Source organism: Rutidosis leptorrhynchoides, chromosome 6, assembly GCF_046630445.1.
Source record: "Rutidosis leptorrhynchoides isolate AG116_Rl617_1_P2 chromosome 6, CSIRO_AGI_Rlap_v1, whole genome shotgun sequence".
Classification (NCBI taxonomy): domain Eukaryota; kingdom Viridiplantae; phylum Streptophyta; class Magnoliopsida; order Asterales; family Asteraceae; genus Rutidosis; species Rutidosis leptorrhynchoides.
In genome coordinates, this window is record NC_092338.1 from 31,075,746 (window position 1) to 31,095,969 (window position 20,224).

A 20,224-nucleotide genomic window follows, 5' to 3' on the forward strand; every position below is an offset into this window, starting at 1 on the left:
TCTATATGGAGCACGGGCAACCGGTGCAGCTCCTGGTACAAGATCTATTTGAAATTCTACAGATCTAAATGGAGGTAATCCTGGCAACTCTTCCGGAAAAACTTCAGGATAATCTCTTGCCACAGGCACGTCATTGATGCACTTCTCTTTTTCTTTCTTTTCGACTTTATTAACATGTGCTAGAATAGCATAACATCCCTTTTCTAAACACTTCTTGGCTTTCAAATAGCTAATGAGTTTTAACTTTGAGTTACCCTTCTCTCCATAAATCATCACCGGCATTTTATCCTTACAAGGAATGCGAATTGCCTTCTTGGCACACACAACTTCAGCTCCTACTTTGGACATCCAGTCCATGCCGACTATTACATCAAAACTTCCTAATTCTACGGGTATTAAGTCAATTTTAAATGTTTCTCCGGCTAAATTTATTTTACAATCACGGCAAATTTTATCGGCTTTAATTAGTTTACCATTAGCTAACTCAATCATGTACTTAGCATCTAGAGGTAATGATGAACAATTCAATTTAGCGTAAAAGCCTCTACTCACGTAACTTCTATCGGCACCAGTATCAAATATAATAGATGCGGATAAGTTATTAATGGTAAACGTACCCGTAACAAGCTCCGGGTCTTCACACGCCTCTCTAGCATTAATAACAAATGCTCTTCCACGTGCAGGTCCGATATTCTTCTCTGGATTCAGGCACTGGCTCTTATAGTGGCCTTGTTTTCCACACCCAAAACAAGTAATGGTAGCCAAAGCAGTTCTATTTGCGTTGGTGGCAGGAGTCTTGGCACCATTTGTATTCGTAACGAGAGCCCTACAATCTTCAGCAAGATGACCCTGTCGATTACATTTGTTGCATACCACACTACAGTAACCAAAGTGATGTTTGTGACATCGGTTGCATAAAGGACTTTGTCCTTTGTAACCAAAACCTGAACCACTACCCGCACCTTTCGGGGTTTCTTGTTTCTTAAAAGTTTGTTGTTGATTTCCTCGATCATAGCTTCCATTCCACTTTCTCTTGTTACCTGATACCTTCACATCAGTATTGAATGCTTTCTTATCCAAAATGACCTGATCCATTAGCTCGTTTGCCATGGTTATAGCTTCATGAATTGTCTTAGGTTTCGATGCAGTAACATTTGCCTTGACCTTTTTGGGCAAACCATCTTTGTACATTTCAATCTTCCGTTCTTCGGTTGGAACCAATTCAGGACATAGCAAAACTAATTCCATGAATCGCTGATTGTAGTTGGTGATTTCAGTACCAATAACCTTCAGACTTCGTAACTCATCTTCCAACTTCCTAACCTCGTTCCTTGGACAATATTCATTGATTAACATTGTTTTGAATTCTTCCCACGGAGTATCATAAGCTACATCTCCTCCTACAGCCTTCACATAATTTTTCCACCACGTGAGTGCACTATCTTGTAAAGTGCACGATGCGTATTTGGTCATGTCCTTTTCAACACAACCACTGATTTTGAACACAGTTTCCATCTTTTCTATCCACCGGGTTAAACCGATCGGTCCTTCTGTTCCACTGAATGATGAGGGCTTGCAAGCTTGAAAAGTTTTGTAAGTGCACCCCACACGAGGATTTGGGTTAACTGCAGCACCTCTTGCAGCCTCGACCCATAACATTCTGTTGTTCACTCGCTGATTGATGAGTTCCTGGATTTCTTGTTCTGTCATTCGGTTCAATCGCGCCATATTGTTCTATACGAATGAAAAGAAAATAATTATTCACATGGAATATTATAGATGTAGTGTATATTTACAGTACATTATAGCTTATTAATAATATGAACCAGGTATTATTATAAAAGCCTTTTCTTCTTATTAGCGTTTTATAATTATATCTAGGGTAGTACCTACCCGTTAATGTCCATACTTAATAGCTTAGTACAGAATCAATTACTACCATCTAAATAATACTTAACCATGGAAAATTATTGCATTTCACACTTCACTATTTTACATATGCTTATCTTACATCGAACATTAAGCAAACCACACTAATAATATTATACAAAACATTATATGATCCCATGGTTTAATACGGCAGTGCATCGTTTGGTCTATTTTCTAGGACGTTTAGGTTCAAAGAATCGCTTAACGCTTATCCTGGCTGTCTGCCTATATTTTGGCTGTGGGACTGAAGAACTGGATGCCGGGATAGAACGAATAGGAATAGTGGGAATAGGGGTGGTAGTGTCTAGTGGAGTTGGTGCCACATCATCCTTATTAAACTCAGGATTTGAATTTTCTAATTCATTAGCCTTTCGTTTCTTTCCTAGTTCGAACTCTTCTTTTGTAATTTCCTGTATTTCTTCCTCGGGTTCACTTTCCTCCTCGGGTTCACTTTCCTCCTCGGGTTCACTTTCCGGGTTCTCTATAGTCGGTTCATCCGGAATTTGTGAGTCTTCCCCAAAGATATTATTTTCGTCATCGGATAGGTTAATGACTGGAACACCATCTGAAGATTCTGGTTCGGAGTCGCTGAATGTGATAACAAGTTTTGAGCCCGACATCTATCACACAACAACTAACCCATTAGTACTACATAATATTTACATATAAATTTTAACCAACAATGATAAGCAATGGTTTTTAAATCAGACCCGGTCAAAGTCCAGACTTACTAATGTATCCTAACGACTTATCAGTTAGACACACTAATGCAAACCTGGTTCGCTAAGACCACCGCTCTGATACCACATGTCATAACCCGTCCTTAACCATAAGAACGTGTTAGATAACGTATGATTTCATTGCGAGGTATTGACCTCTATATGCGACATTTTTAAAAGAGAAACTGCATATATTATACATTACAAACCATAACCATTATTTTTGTTACAAACTTTAGACAATAAAAAGATGATTATCGTTTAGCGATAATCTTCGACTTACAAACTTTACATATAATGATAACAACACGATTTCGAGCATATTTTACAACACAAATCCTTGGGTATGCAGTTTTATTTTTGACACAAATATGCGTACGCAAGATCCTGCTCAAATTCAACATAATGCAGCGGAAACTTCTAATTATCACCTGAGAATAAACATGTTTAAAACGTCAACATAAAGTTGGTGAGATATAGGTTTAGTGCCGGCAGCAATATATATATAGACCACAAGATTTCGTATATAAACAGTTTAATAAAAATATTCTAGGTGGTTGAGCACTTGGTAACCATACTTAACATTTAATCACGTCGCATATTCCCTTTATTATGAAATCTTACTACACCGTACCAAGTGTAGTCACGAAACGAAGTACTGTGCAACCGTTGAATACTGGTCGTCCAGTCCGGTTGGGGTTGTCAGGCCCGATAGATCTATCAACAGGATTCGCGTTTACAATACCGCTGTAAATAACAGTTACCAAGCTACAGGGAAGTATGCCAGTGGTACAACTCAACGTAGAATATATTTTTCAGTTACTTGTGTCCATAAGGTAAAACATAAAATACATGTATTCTCATCCCGAAATACTTAGAGTTTAAAAATGGGACTATATACTCACTTTCGTCTTGAAGATATGTAATTTCGACTTGGTCTCCGATTGATATCACGAACCTATCCATATATAGTTTATCAATATATTTCTATTTTAAACAATCGTCACATATATATACTTTTTATACTTTTAATACTTTTAATAATTTCTTAGTCCGTAGTTAGCAGTCCGATGTTAGTAATTCAATTTTAATGGTTCATTTTTAGGTGTTTAATAAACCCCCAATGAAATAAATAAAAACCCCCATCGTATATGTATTGGTCGAGATTAATCTTGACCCATGGTACCGGTGTTGTCAAATGACGTGTTGCGTACATAAAGTACCGGTGTTGTCAAATGACGTGTTGCGTACAATCATGGGATCTTATGATTAATCTTCTCGTATTGTTTACGGGTGATCCTGAACCATATAAAATTAAATTATGAGTACATATATATAAAATATCATGTTATTTTAAAAAGATGTGATTTATTTAATTTTCTCCAATTATTTTCGTAGCCAAACTAGTCTTAGATATCCGATCTCGTTTTGGTCATAGTTTCTTCGTTACAACTCCGTTTTCGTTGATTCAACTTGCCACTTCCTTGGATCGAGTCCCTCTTTAAGACTATGAACTGTAAATACCTTAGTTTGTATTCGAAATCACAGGTCATAGGTCAAACTTTAGTGAAACTTATGAAGTTAATCATTTTCCATCATGTAAACAACCTTAAATGATTATTTTTCTAAAAATACTTATACTTTGAGTTAAATCATGAAATTTTTATGTGTTATCATATTCATAGTAAAAATCATTTTTCCAGAAAATAAACCTCCAATTCAAAGTTTAAGATGGTTTTTAATTATCCAACCCAAAACAGCCCCCGGTTGTACTCCGACGTCATAAAAACAGTTTTTAAGGTGTTCTTTGAAAAACCAAGTTATACCTTGTTAAATTAGCATATTTTTAAGTTATATTACAGGTCTTGAAGTATTTTAAAAGTTAAGTTAGAAGGATCTATTTAGTTTGCGAACAAGTTTGAAATCATTCAAACTATGTTCTAGTTTATAAACTCTTATATATATAGCTATAAATATATGAATTGAAAAAGAGTTGAAGTAGAGTTTTTACCTCAAGTTTAAAATGTAAAGTTGCTGGAAAGAAGTAGTAAAATAAAAGTTGAGAGAGTTCTTGCAAGTGTGTGTGAAAATTGGAAGTAAAATTTGGAAAATGAATGTGTAAAAATGAGTTAGAAATGGTGCTTATTTATAGGCTTGAAAATTTGGTTTTTAGTGAAAATATCTAAGATAAGTTAAAATTTATTATGTCATGAATGACATATTATTCCAATAATTGAAGATTTCTATTGGTATATACCAATAGTAAATACTTCTAGAAGCTGTGTATAGTACCCTAGATATACGTATAGGATTATTGAGGAAACGGAACGAGAATTCAAATATAACTATCTTTTGTAAATATACTTATATTGTTTTATGTATAAAAGCCCTTTAAAAATGATTAAATACATTACTTATACGATATATGTATAAACATTATAAATCATCAGTATTTATGTCAAATAACGTTACGTATGGTTATTGTTTTGAAAACTTAAGTTAGTAGTTTCAAAATATACTTATGACTTTTTGTTATTAATACAAAATGAGATATTAAAACATCCTTAGATCATGTTAAATATGTATGTATAATTATCATATATTGTATAGTTCGTGATATCATCGGTCAAACTAGACGGTCAAACGTTGTGTAAAACTCTTTTCAAAAACATAAATCTTAACAATTTGGATTGCTTATCATGTTGGTAAGGTTTAATTTATATAAATATTAATCTTATAAGTATAGAACGATCGAAAAAGTGCGGGTCATTACAGATTCCATTTCGGAATCTGAGGGACTTGAACTAATGACAAATTCCATTTCGTATGATTGAATAAAGAATTTTTCGATATGAAATGATTTTTCAGCTATCGGGTGGTATTCTAATTATATAGAGCAAAAGGTTTCGTAGATTACGGAGGAATTTACGAAATATGTCAGGCAAAGTTTACAGTAACAGATACGCTAAGATATGAATTTTGTCTATACACTATTCATGCAATCATTGCAATAAGATGTGTCTAGACTAAGAATGATAAGCAGGTAATTTTCGACAAAAATGATGAGCAAAACTTTTGACATGCAGACACGGTCGAAGTCCAGACTCACTAATGCATCCTAACGACTATCAGTTAGACACACTAATGCAGACCTGGTTCGCTAAGACCACCGCTCTGATACCAACTGAAAGGACCCGTTCATATACATTATAAACGATTCACAATAGTTGATTACATCGCGAGATATTTGACCTCTATATGATACATTTTACAAACATTGCATTCGTTTTTAAAAGACAAACTTTCTTTACAACGAAAGTTGACGGCATGCACACCATTTCATAATACATCCAACTATAATTGGCTTAATAATAATCTTGATGAACTCAATAACTCGAATGCAACGTCTTTCAAAATATGCCATGAATGACTCCAAGTAATATCCTTAAAATGAGCTAATGCACAGCGGAAGATTTCTTTAATACCTGAGAATAAACATGCTTTAAAGTGTCAACCAAAAGGTTGGTGAGTTCATAGGTTTATCATAACAATTATTTCAATATATTAATAGACCACAAGATTTCCGTTTATAAATATATGTACACTCGCAAGTGTATAAAAGTATTCTATAAGTTGTAGGCACCCGGTAACAAGCCTTAACGTTCATGTTTTACCCTCTGAAGTACACCAGATCAGGTGTGTTTAAAATAACCTCGAAGTACTAAAGCATCCCATAGTCAGGATGGGGTTTGTCAGACCCAATAGATCTATCTTTAGGATTCGCACCTACCGTACATAGACAAGTAGTTTAATGTTACCAAGCTAAGGGTATATTTCTGGTTTAAACCCACATAGAATTAGTTTTAGTACTTGTGCCTATTTCGTAAAACATTTATAAATCAGCGCATGTATTCTCAGCCCAAAAATATATATAAAAAGGGAGCAAATGAAACTCACCATACTGTATTTCGTAGTAAAAATACATATAACGTCATTTAACAAGTGTAAGGTTGGCCTCGGATTCACGAACGTATCAATATTGAGATTCAATATTGCAGAAAAGTACGTAGACGCAACGGAGATGATAAACACTAGATTGACCTCACGAGCATACCCATGAACCATACCCATCACCTCCATAGCTATAACCCATAATTTCCTTAGCTTCGACTCATTCAAAAAAACTATTTTGAAATCACTCGGACAGCACTCCGTCGTAATATTTTATGTATACTAATAATATCTTGAAATAATACAGAGCAAATATATATATATATATATATATATATATATATATATATATATATATATATATATATATATATATATATATATATATATATATATATATATATATATCGATTGAGAGAGTTTAGATAAATATATTTTCAAGTTTCTATGAAATAATGAAACCTATTGAATTCTATTTATAATAGATTTTTGAATTATTAAAGTGAATTATTAAAGTATGAATTATTAAAGTGAATTATTAAAGTATGAATTATTAAAGTGAATTATTAAAGTATGAATTATTAAAGTGAATTATTAAAGTGTGAATTATTAAAGTGAATTATTAAAGTGAATTATTAAAGTATGAATTATTAAAGTGAATTATTAAAGTTAAAGTAAAGTAAAAGTAAAGTAAAGGTAAAGTTAAAGTATAGTAAAAGTATAAAAACTATATATATATAATACGCGTATAAATATATATAATATTAATTTAAATCGTTATATATATTTAATGAAATAAAATATAAATATCGTTATATTTATTATACTGGTTAAGTGATGAGTTGTCAAAAGTGATTTTAGATATTTATAAAAGTTATATACGTTTTAATAATAAAGTTCTTTTTAAACTGAAAACGTCTTTGTACGTTTGAAAATAGATTAATAGAATATTATGGAAACCAATTCTCCACTAACTTTTGTCTAACTTTCGTAAATAGCTTTACAAATTATTCTGAATATCGTTAAGAGGAATAGCTTTTCTCAAATCATAGTGGACCTCTCAACAGAGACTTGTAATCATAATTCAATGTTTCTGATAATTCAATCATTTAATATATATATTTTTTTAATTTCGTCAAAAATCATATTGAAACAAATACGTTCGTGTAAAGTATTATACATTTAATACTTTATTAATATTCTCAAGTTATAATATATATATATATATATATATATATATATATATATATATATATATATATATATATATATATATATATATATATATATATACATATACATATCTATTTATATATAACGGTTCGTGAATCGTCGGAATTTGGTCGAGGTTATAATGAATGTATGAACACAGTTTAAAATTCTATAGATTTAACTTAACAAACTTTGCTTATCGTGTCGGAATAATATAAGGATTAAAGTTTAAATTTGGTCAGAAATTTCCGGGTCGTCACATACTAGCAACTCAACTACACTTAAATTAATGTTTACTGAAAGCGATTAATATAATTTTGAAGATAACATAAAATAAATATAAACTCTTTCAAAAAAAATACGCTCCCCTCTTTCAAAAAAAACTTTCCGGTAACTCTCCTCCTCCGGCCACCGGCAGCCGCCGGTGGTCCGGCTTCCTTTTTTACTCCTTTTTGTTCTTTCCTTAGGCTTGTTCTGCTACGTTCTTCTTCGAGTTTCTGGCTCACGACGGCAGGCTCCATCTTCCGCCATCTGCAGGCGGCGACTACCGTGATACTCTCCGGTAGTCTGTGGATCTGGTGGTATGGATGGTTGTTTGGGCGGTTGCGGGGTTGGTACTCGTCGGAGATGGGCTGAACGAACGATTTTTTGTCCTTGATTTTGGCCGTCATCACTAACTCTGGTTTTCCGGCGGTCATTTCCAGCGAGTTTTCACGTGGTGGATCCTTGTGCTTCTGCCGTGCTTCTCCGGCTCTTTTCCTTACAGACCTTCCTTCTCTGCTTCCTGTTTTCTACCTTGGTACAGGTTTGTGTGGCTCAAAGATGCGTGTCATCCCTACTTTTGTGGGTTTCCTGTCTCCGGCGCCGGTACATTTCTCTTCACCTCGGTTGGTCACGATGTGGAGTTTGATTGCTTGTTTTTATGAGTTGAATGGGTGATTCCGTGCTGTGTATTAGTTTCGGTTTGGGGTGGATCTAACGCGGGTTTCATGGTTTCTCCTGGTTTTGGTTGTTCGTGGGAAATGGTGTTCGTGGTTTGTTTGATGTTTCAGTATTTGTGTGTTTTGGTTTGGTTTTCCGGTGATGGGGTCGCCGGAGTGGTGTTTCTTCGGGGTTTGATGGTCCCGGTTGGCGGATCTGTTGATTGCAGCTTCATGGTTTGTCCCCGTTCGCTTATCCTTCGATGCCTTTCGCGTCTCGTTTTCATTTTTCTCCAGACATTTATCCCTGTGCCGCTACTCTCCCGCTCGTTCACCACTTGTTTGTGAGTTGAATACGTGGTTTGGGTGATTCCGTGTTCGGGTTGGGGTGGTTTGCGGTGGATTTTGGTGCTCTTGGTTTCGATTTCAGGTCATCAGATTGGCCTTCGAAGTGAGTTTGGTGAACCTCATTGGAGCGTTTCATATTCTCCACCGCCGACAGGTTCGATTTTTGTGGGTTTCGTGGTTGTGGATTTCGATTCGTGGATTTGTGGTAATTTTCGTGGGATTATGGTATTCGGTAATCGTAAGTGTGAGTTGATTCGTGGTTGCCAATATGTGATTGTTGATTGGTTTCATTTCTGGATCGTGGTCATCGGTGGTTGATCGTGGTGGTTGCCGAGAAGACTTGAAGTCGTGATTGTTGATTCGTGGTTTCCGATTTGTGATTGTCGATTGGTTTCGTTCGATTGGTTTCGTTTGTGGATCATGGTTATCGGTTGTTGATTCGAGTGTGTTGTTTTAGTCGTGTGTTTCGAGTGTATTGAAGTCGTGAGTTTTAGAATCGTGATGGTGTAGGTTGCCAATTAATCGTGTATTGTTTTAGTCGTCTCGTGTTACATTGTAGAATGATAAGTCGGAAGTCGGGTTATGTATTCGAGTTATGTAATCCCTAGCATCTTGCTAGTTTTATAATTTTAATAATATAATTATTGCCTTTCGAAAAAAAAAACATAAAATAAATATAAATAAATTCATACAAATATATTTTATTTCCTAAACGTACACGAAAACGATTCTTTTGGTTGGTCCAACTAAAAGAACAGCACCCTAAACCAGATTGAAAATTTTGCGTATATTCTAGTCAATAATTAACAACTTGTCACACAAAGACATCCAAAAACAAAACCTACCACCACAAAAACATCATATTCCAACTTGTACAATATAAAAATCCCCCTTGCCATAACACACCATTTTTTGACCCTACCATGACTAAGACACCTTTAATATACAATTTGAAGCTTTACAATAATTCATCTCTGCAACTCATCATAGAATGAAAAATTTACATATTTACATCAAGTATATACCTCCATCCTCTACCTAATCTAAGAACGATCCAAGTTATAGTAAAAAAATTGACAGTATACTGATGCTTGCATTACCTAGGTTGATCCCAAGCGTCTGAAAATGTGAAGGTCGATTGTGAAGTGGTGTTACTATTGGATGATAATAATGAATGTTCTCCATTATCAGAACTGGATGAGACAGTAGTGAACGTGTTCTGCTTTTCAACATTTTTGGCAGGAGCGGTTTTATTTGGGTTGCTTCTAACCTTTAGATCCATGAAATCTGAAATGAGGCCTGGTTTTGTGATCTTGTCATCGTCGATTTTTATCTCACCGGATAACATCTTGACCACAGTTGACATCACGGGTCGAAGCTTTGGATTATCTTGGGTGCATAAAAGACCAATCTTTAAGTATCTACAAGCCTCTTCTGCATCAAAATCGCCATACATGGCTGTATCTACAAGCTCCACCAATTCGTTTCTTTCATAAAGATACCACGTCTGTTGCAAAAATAACACATTTGAACTAGATTTAGAAATAGCTTATAATCAAAAAGACACATTCTGACTTAAAGTCAAACCAACCAACTGCTTAACAGATTCAAGATTTAGAAGGTTTACAATATGATTATACAGAAATTAAAAACAGAGTATCACAACGAGTTGCAATAATCAGATAATCATTTCAAACGCAAATCCAAACACCCCTTAAAGTGTATGCAGTAAAGGTTGTTACTTTAATCTTAAAGTTTAAAAATATGGGTAAGGAATTAAAAATTACTTACCCTTTCAAGAATAAATTGTTCATCAAAAGGCAATAGTGAATTGGTGTTGCATCTCCCACTAACAATTTCCACAAGTAGTACACCGAAACTATAAACATCGGCTCTACGTGTCAACTGGCCTCCAATTGCATATTCGGGAGCCAAATAACCACTGGTACAAGAAAAGCAATAGAACTTTAACAAATCGAATAGACAAAAGAAAAAGAGCTTCTACACACAATGAGAAATAAAAGATGCGGGTCTTACATTGTTCCGGCCACTCGTGTGCTGACATGTGTCATATTTGCAGGTATCAATTTTGCCAGACCAAAATCCGAAATCTTGGGTGTTAAATCTTTATCAAGAAGAATATTGCTTGCTTTAATATCGCGGTGAATTATATGTGGACGAACTTCCTCGTGAAGAAAAGCAAGCCCACGCGCAATTCCTGTACAAATTTTAGTTCTTGTTCGCCAGCTGAATTGTATTGAACTGTGACCTTTACCTAAAAGAGTAACATTATATTAGTAAACACCAAAACATGATTTATATAACACCAAAGGTTTAAACTTTAACGTATGAATTTGTGAAAATTACCAAGAAGGGTTTGAGCCAAGCTGTTATTCTCAATGTAATCGTATACCAATATTCTATGATCCCCTTCAACGCAACATCCACAAAGTTTTGCTAAGTTTTCGTGTTCTATCTGTGAAATCACTTTAATTTCTGTCAAAAACTCTCTTGCTCCTTGTTTTGATTCAGCAGAAAGAACCTTAATAGCAGCATCTTCCCCATGTCTTAACCTTCCCTAAAAAATGACAATAATGTTACACATTAAGAACAATATATAAAGAAGTGGTTAAATTATCAAAGTACAGATATATATATATATATATATATATATATATATATATATATATATATATATATATATATACCCTATAAACGGGACCGAATCCACCTTCCCCAATCTTGTTGGCGGGGCTAAAATCATCGGTAGCATATTTGAGCTCCTTGTAGGAGTAAAGTTTAAGGTTCTGAACCTCAGATAATTCTGCATATGATTAACCGGTAATAATGATTAGGATATATATGCATTACCTAGCTAATGAAAATAATAATCAATAACTGTTGCAGGGTTTATACCATCTTCGAATTCAGGAAACCCCTTCGGCGGGTGTGCTCCCCTACGAAAACAAAAAGAAAAACAACCCATAATCTTCCAAGTAACCAATCGCCGATGTTGGTTCAACGTTCAAGAATGGTTGGTTGATGGTCAATATTTACTCTCTATCATAGTAAACATTACAAACATGAATAAATTATAAATTATCTTACTGATAATGAAACCAACATCACATATAAACTTATAAACCTAAAAACCTCATTAGCAAATTAAGCCAATTGCTCTTTATCAAAGAGAGAAGCTAAAAAATACAACCAACTTGATTAGACTAAAAACACACTACTCTTGATTAGACTAGAAGCACACTATTCTTCATTAGCAATTTCAACATAGGGATTCAAATCTCAGATTAATATTTTACATTCAAATTAAAGACCCCAACAGAAGATTTAATACACAGTGTAAAACTAATGATAAAAATGATATCTTTTCCAAAAAATTGTAAGCTTAAATATCCAATTTCTATATAAACCAGTAATTAAAATGTAATTAGCAACAACAACAAAAAAAAAAAAAAAACCCATAAAACCCTTTTGATATTAGATTAAAAAGCAGTTACCTTTATGAAATTAACACTAAGATGAAGAAAACCAAGAATTGGGAATTACCTCAAAAAACAATTGATTCAGCTATTGCATTTCATATGGTACTTTATTGTCGGCGTATGTGATGATGATGATGATGATGATGATGATGATGATGTTGAGGAGGTGATTGTGGGAAGAAATGGGAGTAAGGTGACCTTATGGGGGTGTAGTATAAAAAACGGGAGTCAGTAAAAGTCAGCCTAGTAATGCGTTGGATCTTGATTTCTTGTGCTTCCTGGAACTATCTAATTGTCTTGTTAAATACGGAGTGTGAACTCAAAAGCATAATAACTCCCTATGAATTTATGAAATTTTTTTGGTGTGTTGACTTATGGAATGATTCAAGATTTGACTATTTGAACGTAAACCTATTTCGAACGCAACTCTAGTACTACGATATCCTGAAAGGCTGAAAGGACATGTCATTCTATATGTACTTTGGCCCGTTTACTTTTTTTTTCCTTCTATTAAGCTCAATATAGACATATATGTCAATATGGATAATGAATGGTTATAAAATTTGTTTACTTTTTATGCGGGATGAATTGATTGAATGATGTAAATTACCTTTTTAACCTTGAGAACAAAAATATGCATATGTAAAGGACATGTTTACTAATAACAAAATGATATTTACTTTTTATTTATTTTTATTTGGCTATTATACATACACACTTATAAATAATAAAATATAATCAAATCAAATCAAATCAAATCAAACAATAATAATAGTAAAATAGTACTCCGTAATATTCAATAATCAATAATAATAAATATCATCCAATAATAGTTCTTGAAACTCCACGAAACTTCCAGACAATACTCTTTATCTCCAACTATCATTGTCACTCATAGTAAAAAAGCTCCCAGAAACATTTTCATCCAAAAAATTCGTCTCCTTCGTGCGTTACTGCCGAATAACCATAACAATAAATCATAATAAATCAACTATATAAATCACAAACTATTATCTCTCTCTATTTCAAGATATGATTTTCATTAATTTTAACAAAAAGTGACGGTGGTAGAAGAGGCTTTGCAGAATCCCCGATGAAATTTACTTCTACTATTTTCTTTAGTAGAAAAGACTGCAGAATTCCCAATTAAATTTTCTTCTTCGATTTTCTTCAAAATGAATACACATCGTTTCATCAAGACCAGGGGATGATGATGACGATGCGTTAAATTTCTCTCAAAAAGTGTTTAATTTCTCTTAAAAGTGTTCTTTGGATTTTTTTATTAATTTAAGAGCATATATAACCAAGGGTATGTAAGGAATAATACGGCTGTATGGGGAGTAGTAGGGAAATTCTGGTGACCGAAACAGGCATCGACTCAGTTGGTATTATTTATTAAGGTGTAAGTAAACACATGATATGGGTGACCGAATAAGTATTCCAGTCAATTAAGCCCATTAATGTGTTAGTAAACAGGCGCTTAGTATATATACGGAGTATATATATAACTAAGGAAGTATATCAAATTGTTATTGTTATACTGTATATAATTTAAAATATACTGTATTTAGTACAGACGTACAGTAGCACATACTTATAAAATGATAGTATACGATTTATCACTAACTAGAAAGAGTTCAGACCGCGCGTTGCGGCGGTTATATTTGGATATACGTTGTTTGGTACCTGTTTGTAGTATCAAACGATATTTTATGTAAAAAAATGCTCACGTATGTTTACTATTTGTTACATATATACATAATGTTGAGCGAGAACTGAGATAAAAAAGTTGCAAACAAAAAGAAAGAAAAAGGGGCATGAGGACTTAAAAATTCATGATCTTACCACTTGCTCTAGACATCCACTTAATACAATTAGTTGAGTTTGATTATTATATACTATGTATAATGTTTTTTCTTTCATAGAAAAAGAACTCCGTTTCAAATATAGCTAGTTGCGTTTTATTCGTAAAATTATTTCAAGTTTAATGGTGATAACGATGAAGCCTAAATCGCAGCGGAAAAAAAGATAAATCTCGTCATTAATTTGGGTGGATTTTATATAAGAGTTATTATGTTGAATTACGATATTACACTTTAGCCCTCGAAGTTATTATATATGGTAATTTTAACCCTATATATTTACATCTTGCACCCCTTATGTATAACCCACGTAACATAAATTTCCCTTGGCAAAAACTACATGAACTAAAGAATAAAACGACCAAAAATTTGTTTGATATTAGTATATATGGTAATGTGTTAATTTTTTTTTTCTTTTTTTATATAAATAACGAAAATTTAGATAAAATGAAAACGTTTTGAAAAAGAAAATGTCTTTAACGAGAAGATACAAAAAATGACCCGATAAGACTCATACCAAAAAACTAGCTTACTATAAAAAAAATATATATACGGCTATACCGAGCATCATCTACATTGGTACATAACCAAAACGAACTCAAAACGAGGAAACGAACTGAAACACCTACACAAAACATCAAACCTAACACCAAACCACAAACTTGACCTAGTAAACAATACAAATCACAACAAGCAACAAAACTAAGATTCAACTTTTTTTAACTTACCATCTAAAATCTCCCAACGAATATTTTTGCTAGAGCGGTTTTCGATATTGAAGGGAAAAAACGTTTGAAAATCCGTCGCTTATTATAGCGCCCGACGAGGGAGGAATTAAACCATGATCCGCCAAATTTTAGAAGAATCCTTTACTCGATGCTCCTTTGACCGCACCCGATTTGACACCATCTTGAGAAGGCGTAAACAAATTTTGGATTGCATTTCGTAATCCAAATCTGCATCATAAACATTGAGCTTATGTGAACCCGATGCAGATTCCTCTTTCCGTCTTTCGTCTTCTTTTTCGTCATCAAATTTATGCCACTAAGTTGGATTTTTGAAATATGTCAAACCGAAACATACTGTAACGACTCTACTTTTTCCGTTATCTTTTACCGTTAATTATTTAACGACCGTTAATTGTTATTCTTGTCACGTCATTTCTATGACCTATAATATTATTTTTGTAATAATATATTAATTATTATGTGTTATGTGAATATTTATATTCATATTTTAAGTTATACGTTTCTACGTGTCGCGGATTTCTATCCGGCGAATCATTTCGGTTTTCAAACCAACGGTCAGAATTTTGGGATTTTTAAATCCAAATTATTTTAAATATGATATTCTGATGTCATATGAATATATATGGTGTTTATATATTTTATTTTTTGCGTACGCGTTATCTCTCCGAATATTTAATCGCGTAGCGGTGTTTTCGCGTTTCGGGTTTCGTTCGGGCATTCGGACCACAAGCAAATACTCTTAGCATCAATTTAGCCTACACATGGAGCCTACCCTACCTATTTCAGCCAAAAATTTCAAAGGGGAGGGGGTTAGGTTGTCAAATTTTCAAACTTGGGATTAAATTGATCAAAATCACCAAAATGCTTCTCATTTTTAACCTAGCTTCATTTTTTCTTTCTTTTCTCTCTTTCTCCTCCCTTTTTGAATGTCCCCCATCAGCCATATATCATCATCATCTTCTTTCAATCAAGTGCTTGGATCATCAAATCAATTGCATAAACGCGTTCCTCTCGATCTCCTCTACTCGTTCATACCATTTGATTCTTGATTAGGGTATAAATCCTAACCCTAGCTTTTCAAATTTTTCATTTATTTTACTGATTTTATATGTTATATTAGTAGTATGATGATTATATGTTATCGTATTATTGATTGTATGCGTAGAACTGCTCGTTAATTCATGTTTTCGGTTTGATTGTTTTGGGACAGCGGTTTAATTGTTGTTTTATGTATATATAACTAATATAAAAGTGAAACTAAAGTATTTAGATGAGTTCCTCTCATAAAGACATTAATTTTAGACTCCGGATTCATGTCATTTCGATTCCCGGAGCTCTAGATATGATTAAAATGGTGTTTTATTGAAATTAAATTGTGAAAACGAATTGGTACATGTATGGTCCGACTTTGTGATCATCTTTGGAGTCTTTAGGGTGTACTAGTGTGTTAGGATTTATGATGGTATGAACTTTCGTGTTTGGGTCATCGAAATCCGAGCCACGGATCACCCGGTATGACTAAAACATGTTTTTGAACGGATTAAAGCTACAAGTTGATTTATGGCTATAAGTCACGACTTGTTTGCTGTTCTTAGGGTATTCTTGAGCACACTAATGTGTCGGGTGGGTTGGTTAGGCGAAGATATATATAAGACTCGCCGAAAACCGATTCTCGGGGCTCAAGTTATGACCCGATGAACTTTTAATTAAAACTTATGGTTATTAATTATGACTTGTGATATAAATAATGAATTTCATTATTAATAAATTACTTATGTTATAAAAAGTAATTATTTTAATTTAAGACTTATGATATACATGTTTATTATATCATTTATTAATTAATTATGATTTTATCAAACTTTTAATTAAACTTATGATTAATAATACCTTTATTATTAATGAAAAATACTTATGATAAGTATTAAACTTATATTATGATATTATTATTAAAAGACTTATAATAAGGATTAATTAATTATTTAATTATTATAAGACTTAGTTATTATTTAATTATAATTTAATTATTAAATACTTATGATTTAATAATTATAATTAGAAACTTATGATATGATTAATAATTCATTATTAATTACTAATACTTATGATATGATTTAAAATTTATTATTAATTAATAATACTTATATTATGACTAGTATTTAATTAATTAATTAAATACTTATGTTATATTAATTATATCATTTAAACTTATGTTAACTTTAATAATTCATTTTAATTTAATTAAACTTATGTTATGACATAATTATACTTATTTAACTTTAATTAACATTATAAATTATATTATTATTACAACTTACACTTTTAAAATTAATGTTGACTATGTTTGACCAAGGTTGACTTTTGAGTTGACTTTCGGTTGACTTTGACTTTTAGTTGACTTTTGTTGACTTTCTAATTAAGAAAACTTTCCTAACTTAAAAACTTTCTAAAAATAGAAACTTTCTAAATATGGAAACTTTCTAAATTTGGAAACTTTCCAAAAATAGAAACTTTCCTAAAATAGAAACTTTCCTAAAATAGAAACTTTTCAAAAATAGAAACTTTCCAAAAATAGAAACTCTCTAAAAATAGAAAGTGTGTGTCCGTACGCTGTTTCGATCAAACCGATGCATGTTGAGTATTGTTCTATGTCTATTTGCAACATGTACAATAGCTATCATACTAAGACTTGACCTAAGTTAGTTATTTATACCGACCTGCTTTATTTATAGGTCGGCGTTGTGATCATTCCTGATCACTTTACTTCGTTTGTTGTTCGCTTATTTGTGTGGTTACTTCGTTTGCTATTAAGGTGAGTTATAGTCCCCTTTTTCTATTTAAATCTTTTCGGATGAGAATACATGCAATTTATTTTATATTTTGGACTCAAGTGGAGGTTGGTTTAAATTATTCATTGTGAGTTGAACAAAAATATTCCCTAGTCTGGTAACTGTAATCACTGGTTTCTACTGGTGAACGAGAATCCTATAGATAGATCTATCGGGTTTGACAACCCCATTTCGAGCTAGTCGCGCTAGCAATTTATAATCGGAATGTTTAGTACTTCGTATTTAGTTGAAGATACACTTGTTCGGTGTATATTATTTATTGTGTTTGGCAAGGGTAAATAAATGGTTAAGTGGTTACCAGGTGGCTCACGAAAAATGGAATAATGTTTTTATATGTTTTCTAGCATATAATTTTATGGTTTAAAAAGGAGTTTTTATGTTTTCAAACATAAATTTTTATGGTTTACATTAAATATTGTTTGCAATATTAAACCTATAATTCACTCAACATTTTTGTTGATAGTTACTCGTATGTTTTATTCTCAGGTTTATGATTGATTGCTTCCGCTGTGCTTAGAGAGTCTGCATATTTATGATGGCAGCTTTTTTTAAACATTAACTTGCATTCTATTTTGATACATTTAATAGTGGATGTAGTTGACTTTGTTTTGGTCAACTTTTGGGTTAATTAATAATGTATAGTTTTTCTAAACTTACATATCTTGGTAGGTTTCCTTTATGGGAAATCATTTTTAAATAAAGAATGCAAGGTTATTTATCAAATTCATATAGAGTTATGATCAAGCTGTGGGACCAAGATAACGATGGTCGTTTAGTGTACTTTGACTGGTCGTTTCAGTTGGTATCAAAGCCAGGTTGTAGGGAATTAGGCTGCATTGATGTAGTTATCCAAGTCAATAGGGTGCATTAGTGAGTCTAGTCTACAGCTCGGCCGATAATATATTATTATATGTGATTATTTGTATCGTATTGGTATGTATATTGTTATCATACATACATCTCTATTATGTTCTGAATCCGGGAGGAACTCCCATTCCAATTTAAACGTGTTCTCTGACTCATGCGAGTTCATCTTTTATAAGAACACCTCGGTTGGTGAAACCGAGGGATGTCATTCTTGACTTATGGAATTCTCGACATTTCTATGTCATCTATTATGGTTATGTATATACCGTTTGAGTTATATTACGCGAGATGTCATTCTTGACTTCTAAATGCTCGTCATTTCAATGTCAGCTATTATGTTTAGGTATATAACATTCTTGTTATATTACGTGCCTTTGTGTTGTTGTGCCTATGTGCTTTGGTTTTTGAACCGAAAAATGTCATTCTTGACTTTTAGAGATTCTTGGTACTTCGAAGACATTTTTATGTCATCGTTACTCCTATTCGTTACTTTTGATGTTTATGTCTCTTATGCTATTCTTAGCACATTATTTAAGAAATCATTTTAGGGAAATTGTGTGAAAATTCGAGGTTGATCGCGTGTCTTGACCTCATGTAGTGCTATTGGAATGGAACTATGGATTAGTGAAATATAATGGCGTCAGGCCAACGTGATTATATTACGTTAATTCATAAAGAAGTCCCAATATTGTGACATGAGGAATAGAAAGCGAGTCAAAGAAAATTTTTACACTACTCATTCAGAAATTTCGATGTATTACAAGGGTAGGGAAAATATTCATTATCTTATTTGTTGATATACGAGAAGCTCGTTTTAACCAGATTATCTATCTCATGCTCTATCCTTCATAACTCGCTTGTTAGCAACAGCTTCGCTCGGGAACAGTTTTGGCCCAAGGACTTATGTCCTGATAATAGTCAAAACAACATTTAACTCATTGGTTTTCATGACCTCGTAACATTTGGTGGTCAAATGTCGCACGACGATTCAAGTCCTTTACTCGATCTTCCACGATCTTACTTCAACTTGTAACCTATGAAATGTAGATACTCTGTTTATCATCGGGAATTTTACACATTTGTTTAATTGCGCGGTTCTCACGAGATTTATGGTCGAATAGAAGTAATGAAATATTTTGTCATGTATACAATTGTTAAAATCATATATGTATGTATGGATTCAAATGAATAAATTTACCCTTACCTATTTTGGCTAGGATATACTAAATCATACCTTCAAAACTATTTTAAAACTGCTCATTTATTAAGCCGTTTGACTAATTCAATTTGTTTTATATAAAATGGTACACGTTGTACA

At 32.9% G+C, this 20,224-nt stretch overlaps 1 protein-coding gene across 1 annotated transcript; it reads right to left on the reverse strand.

Annotated features, from left to right (window-relative positions):
• Positions 1-9,880: 9,880 nt before the first annotated feature.
• Positions 9,881-12,774, reverse strand: LOC139852467 (cold-responsive protein kinase 1-like). Its single transcript, XM_071841764.1, has 7 exons — positions 12,644-12,774; positions 11,996-12,139; positions 11,788-11,903; positions 11,447-11,657; positions 11,117-11,354; positions 10,871-11,021; positions 9,881-10,586 (listed from the first exon to the last, which is right to left on the reverse strand). Exons 2-7 carry the CDS (start codon positions 12,063-12,065, stop codon positions 10,176-10,178), a joined length of 1,197 nt encoding a protein of 398 aa, XP_071697865.1. The 5' UTR covers positions 12,066-12,139; positions 12,644-12,774; the 3' UTR covers positions 9,881-10,175.
• Between the last annotated feature and the right edge of the window lie 7,450 nt (positions 12,775-20,224).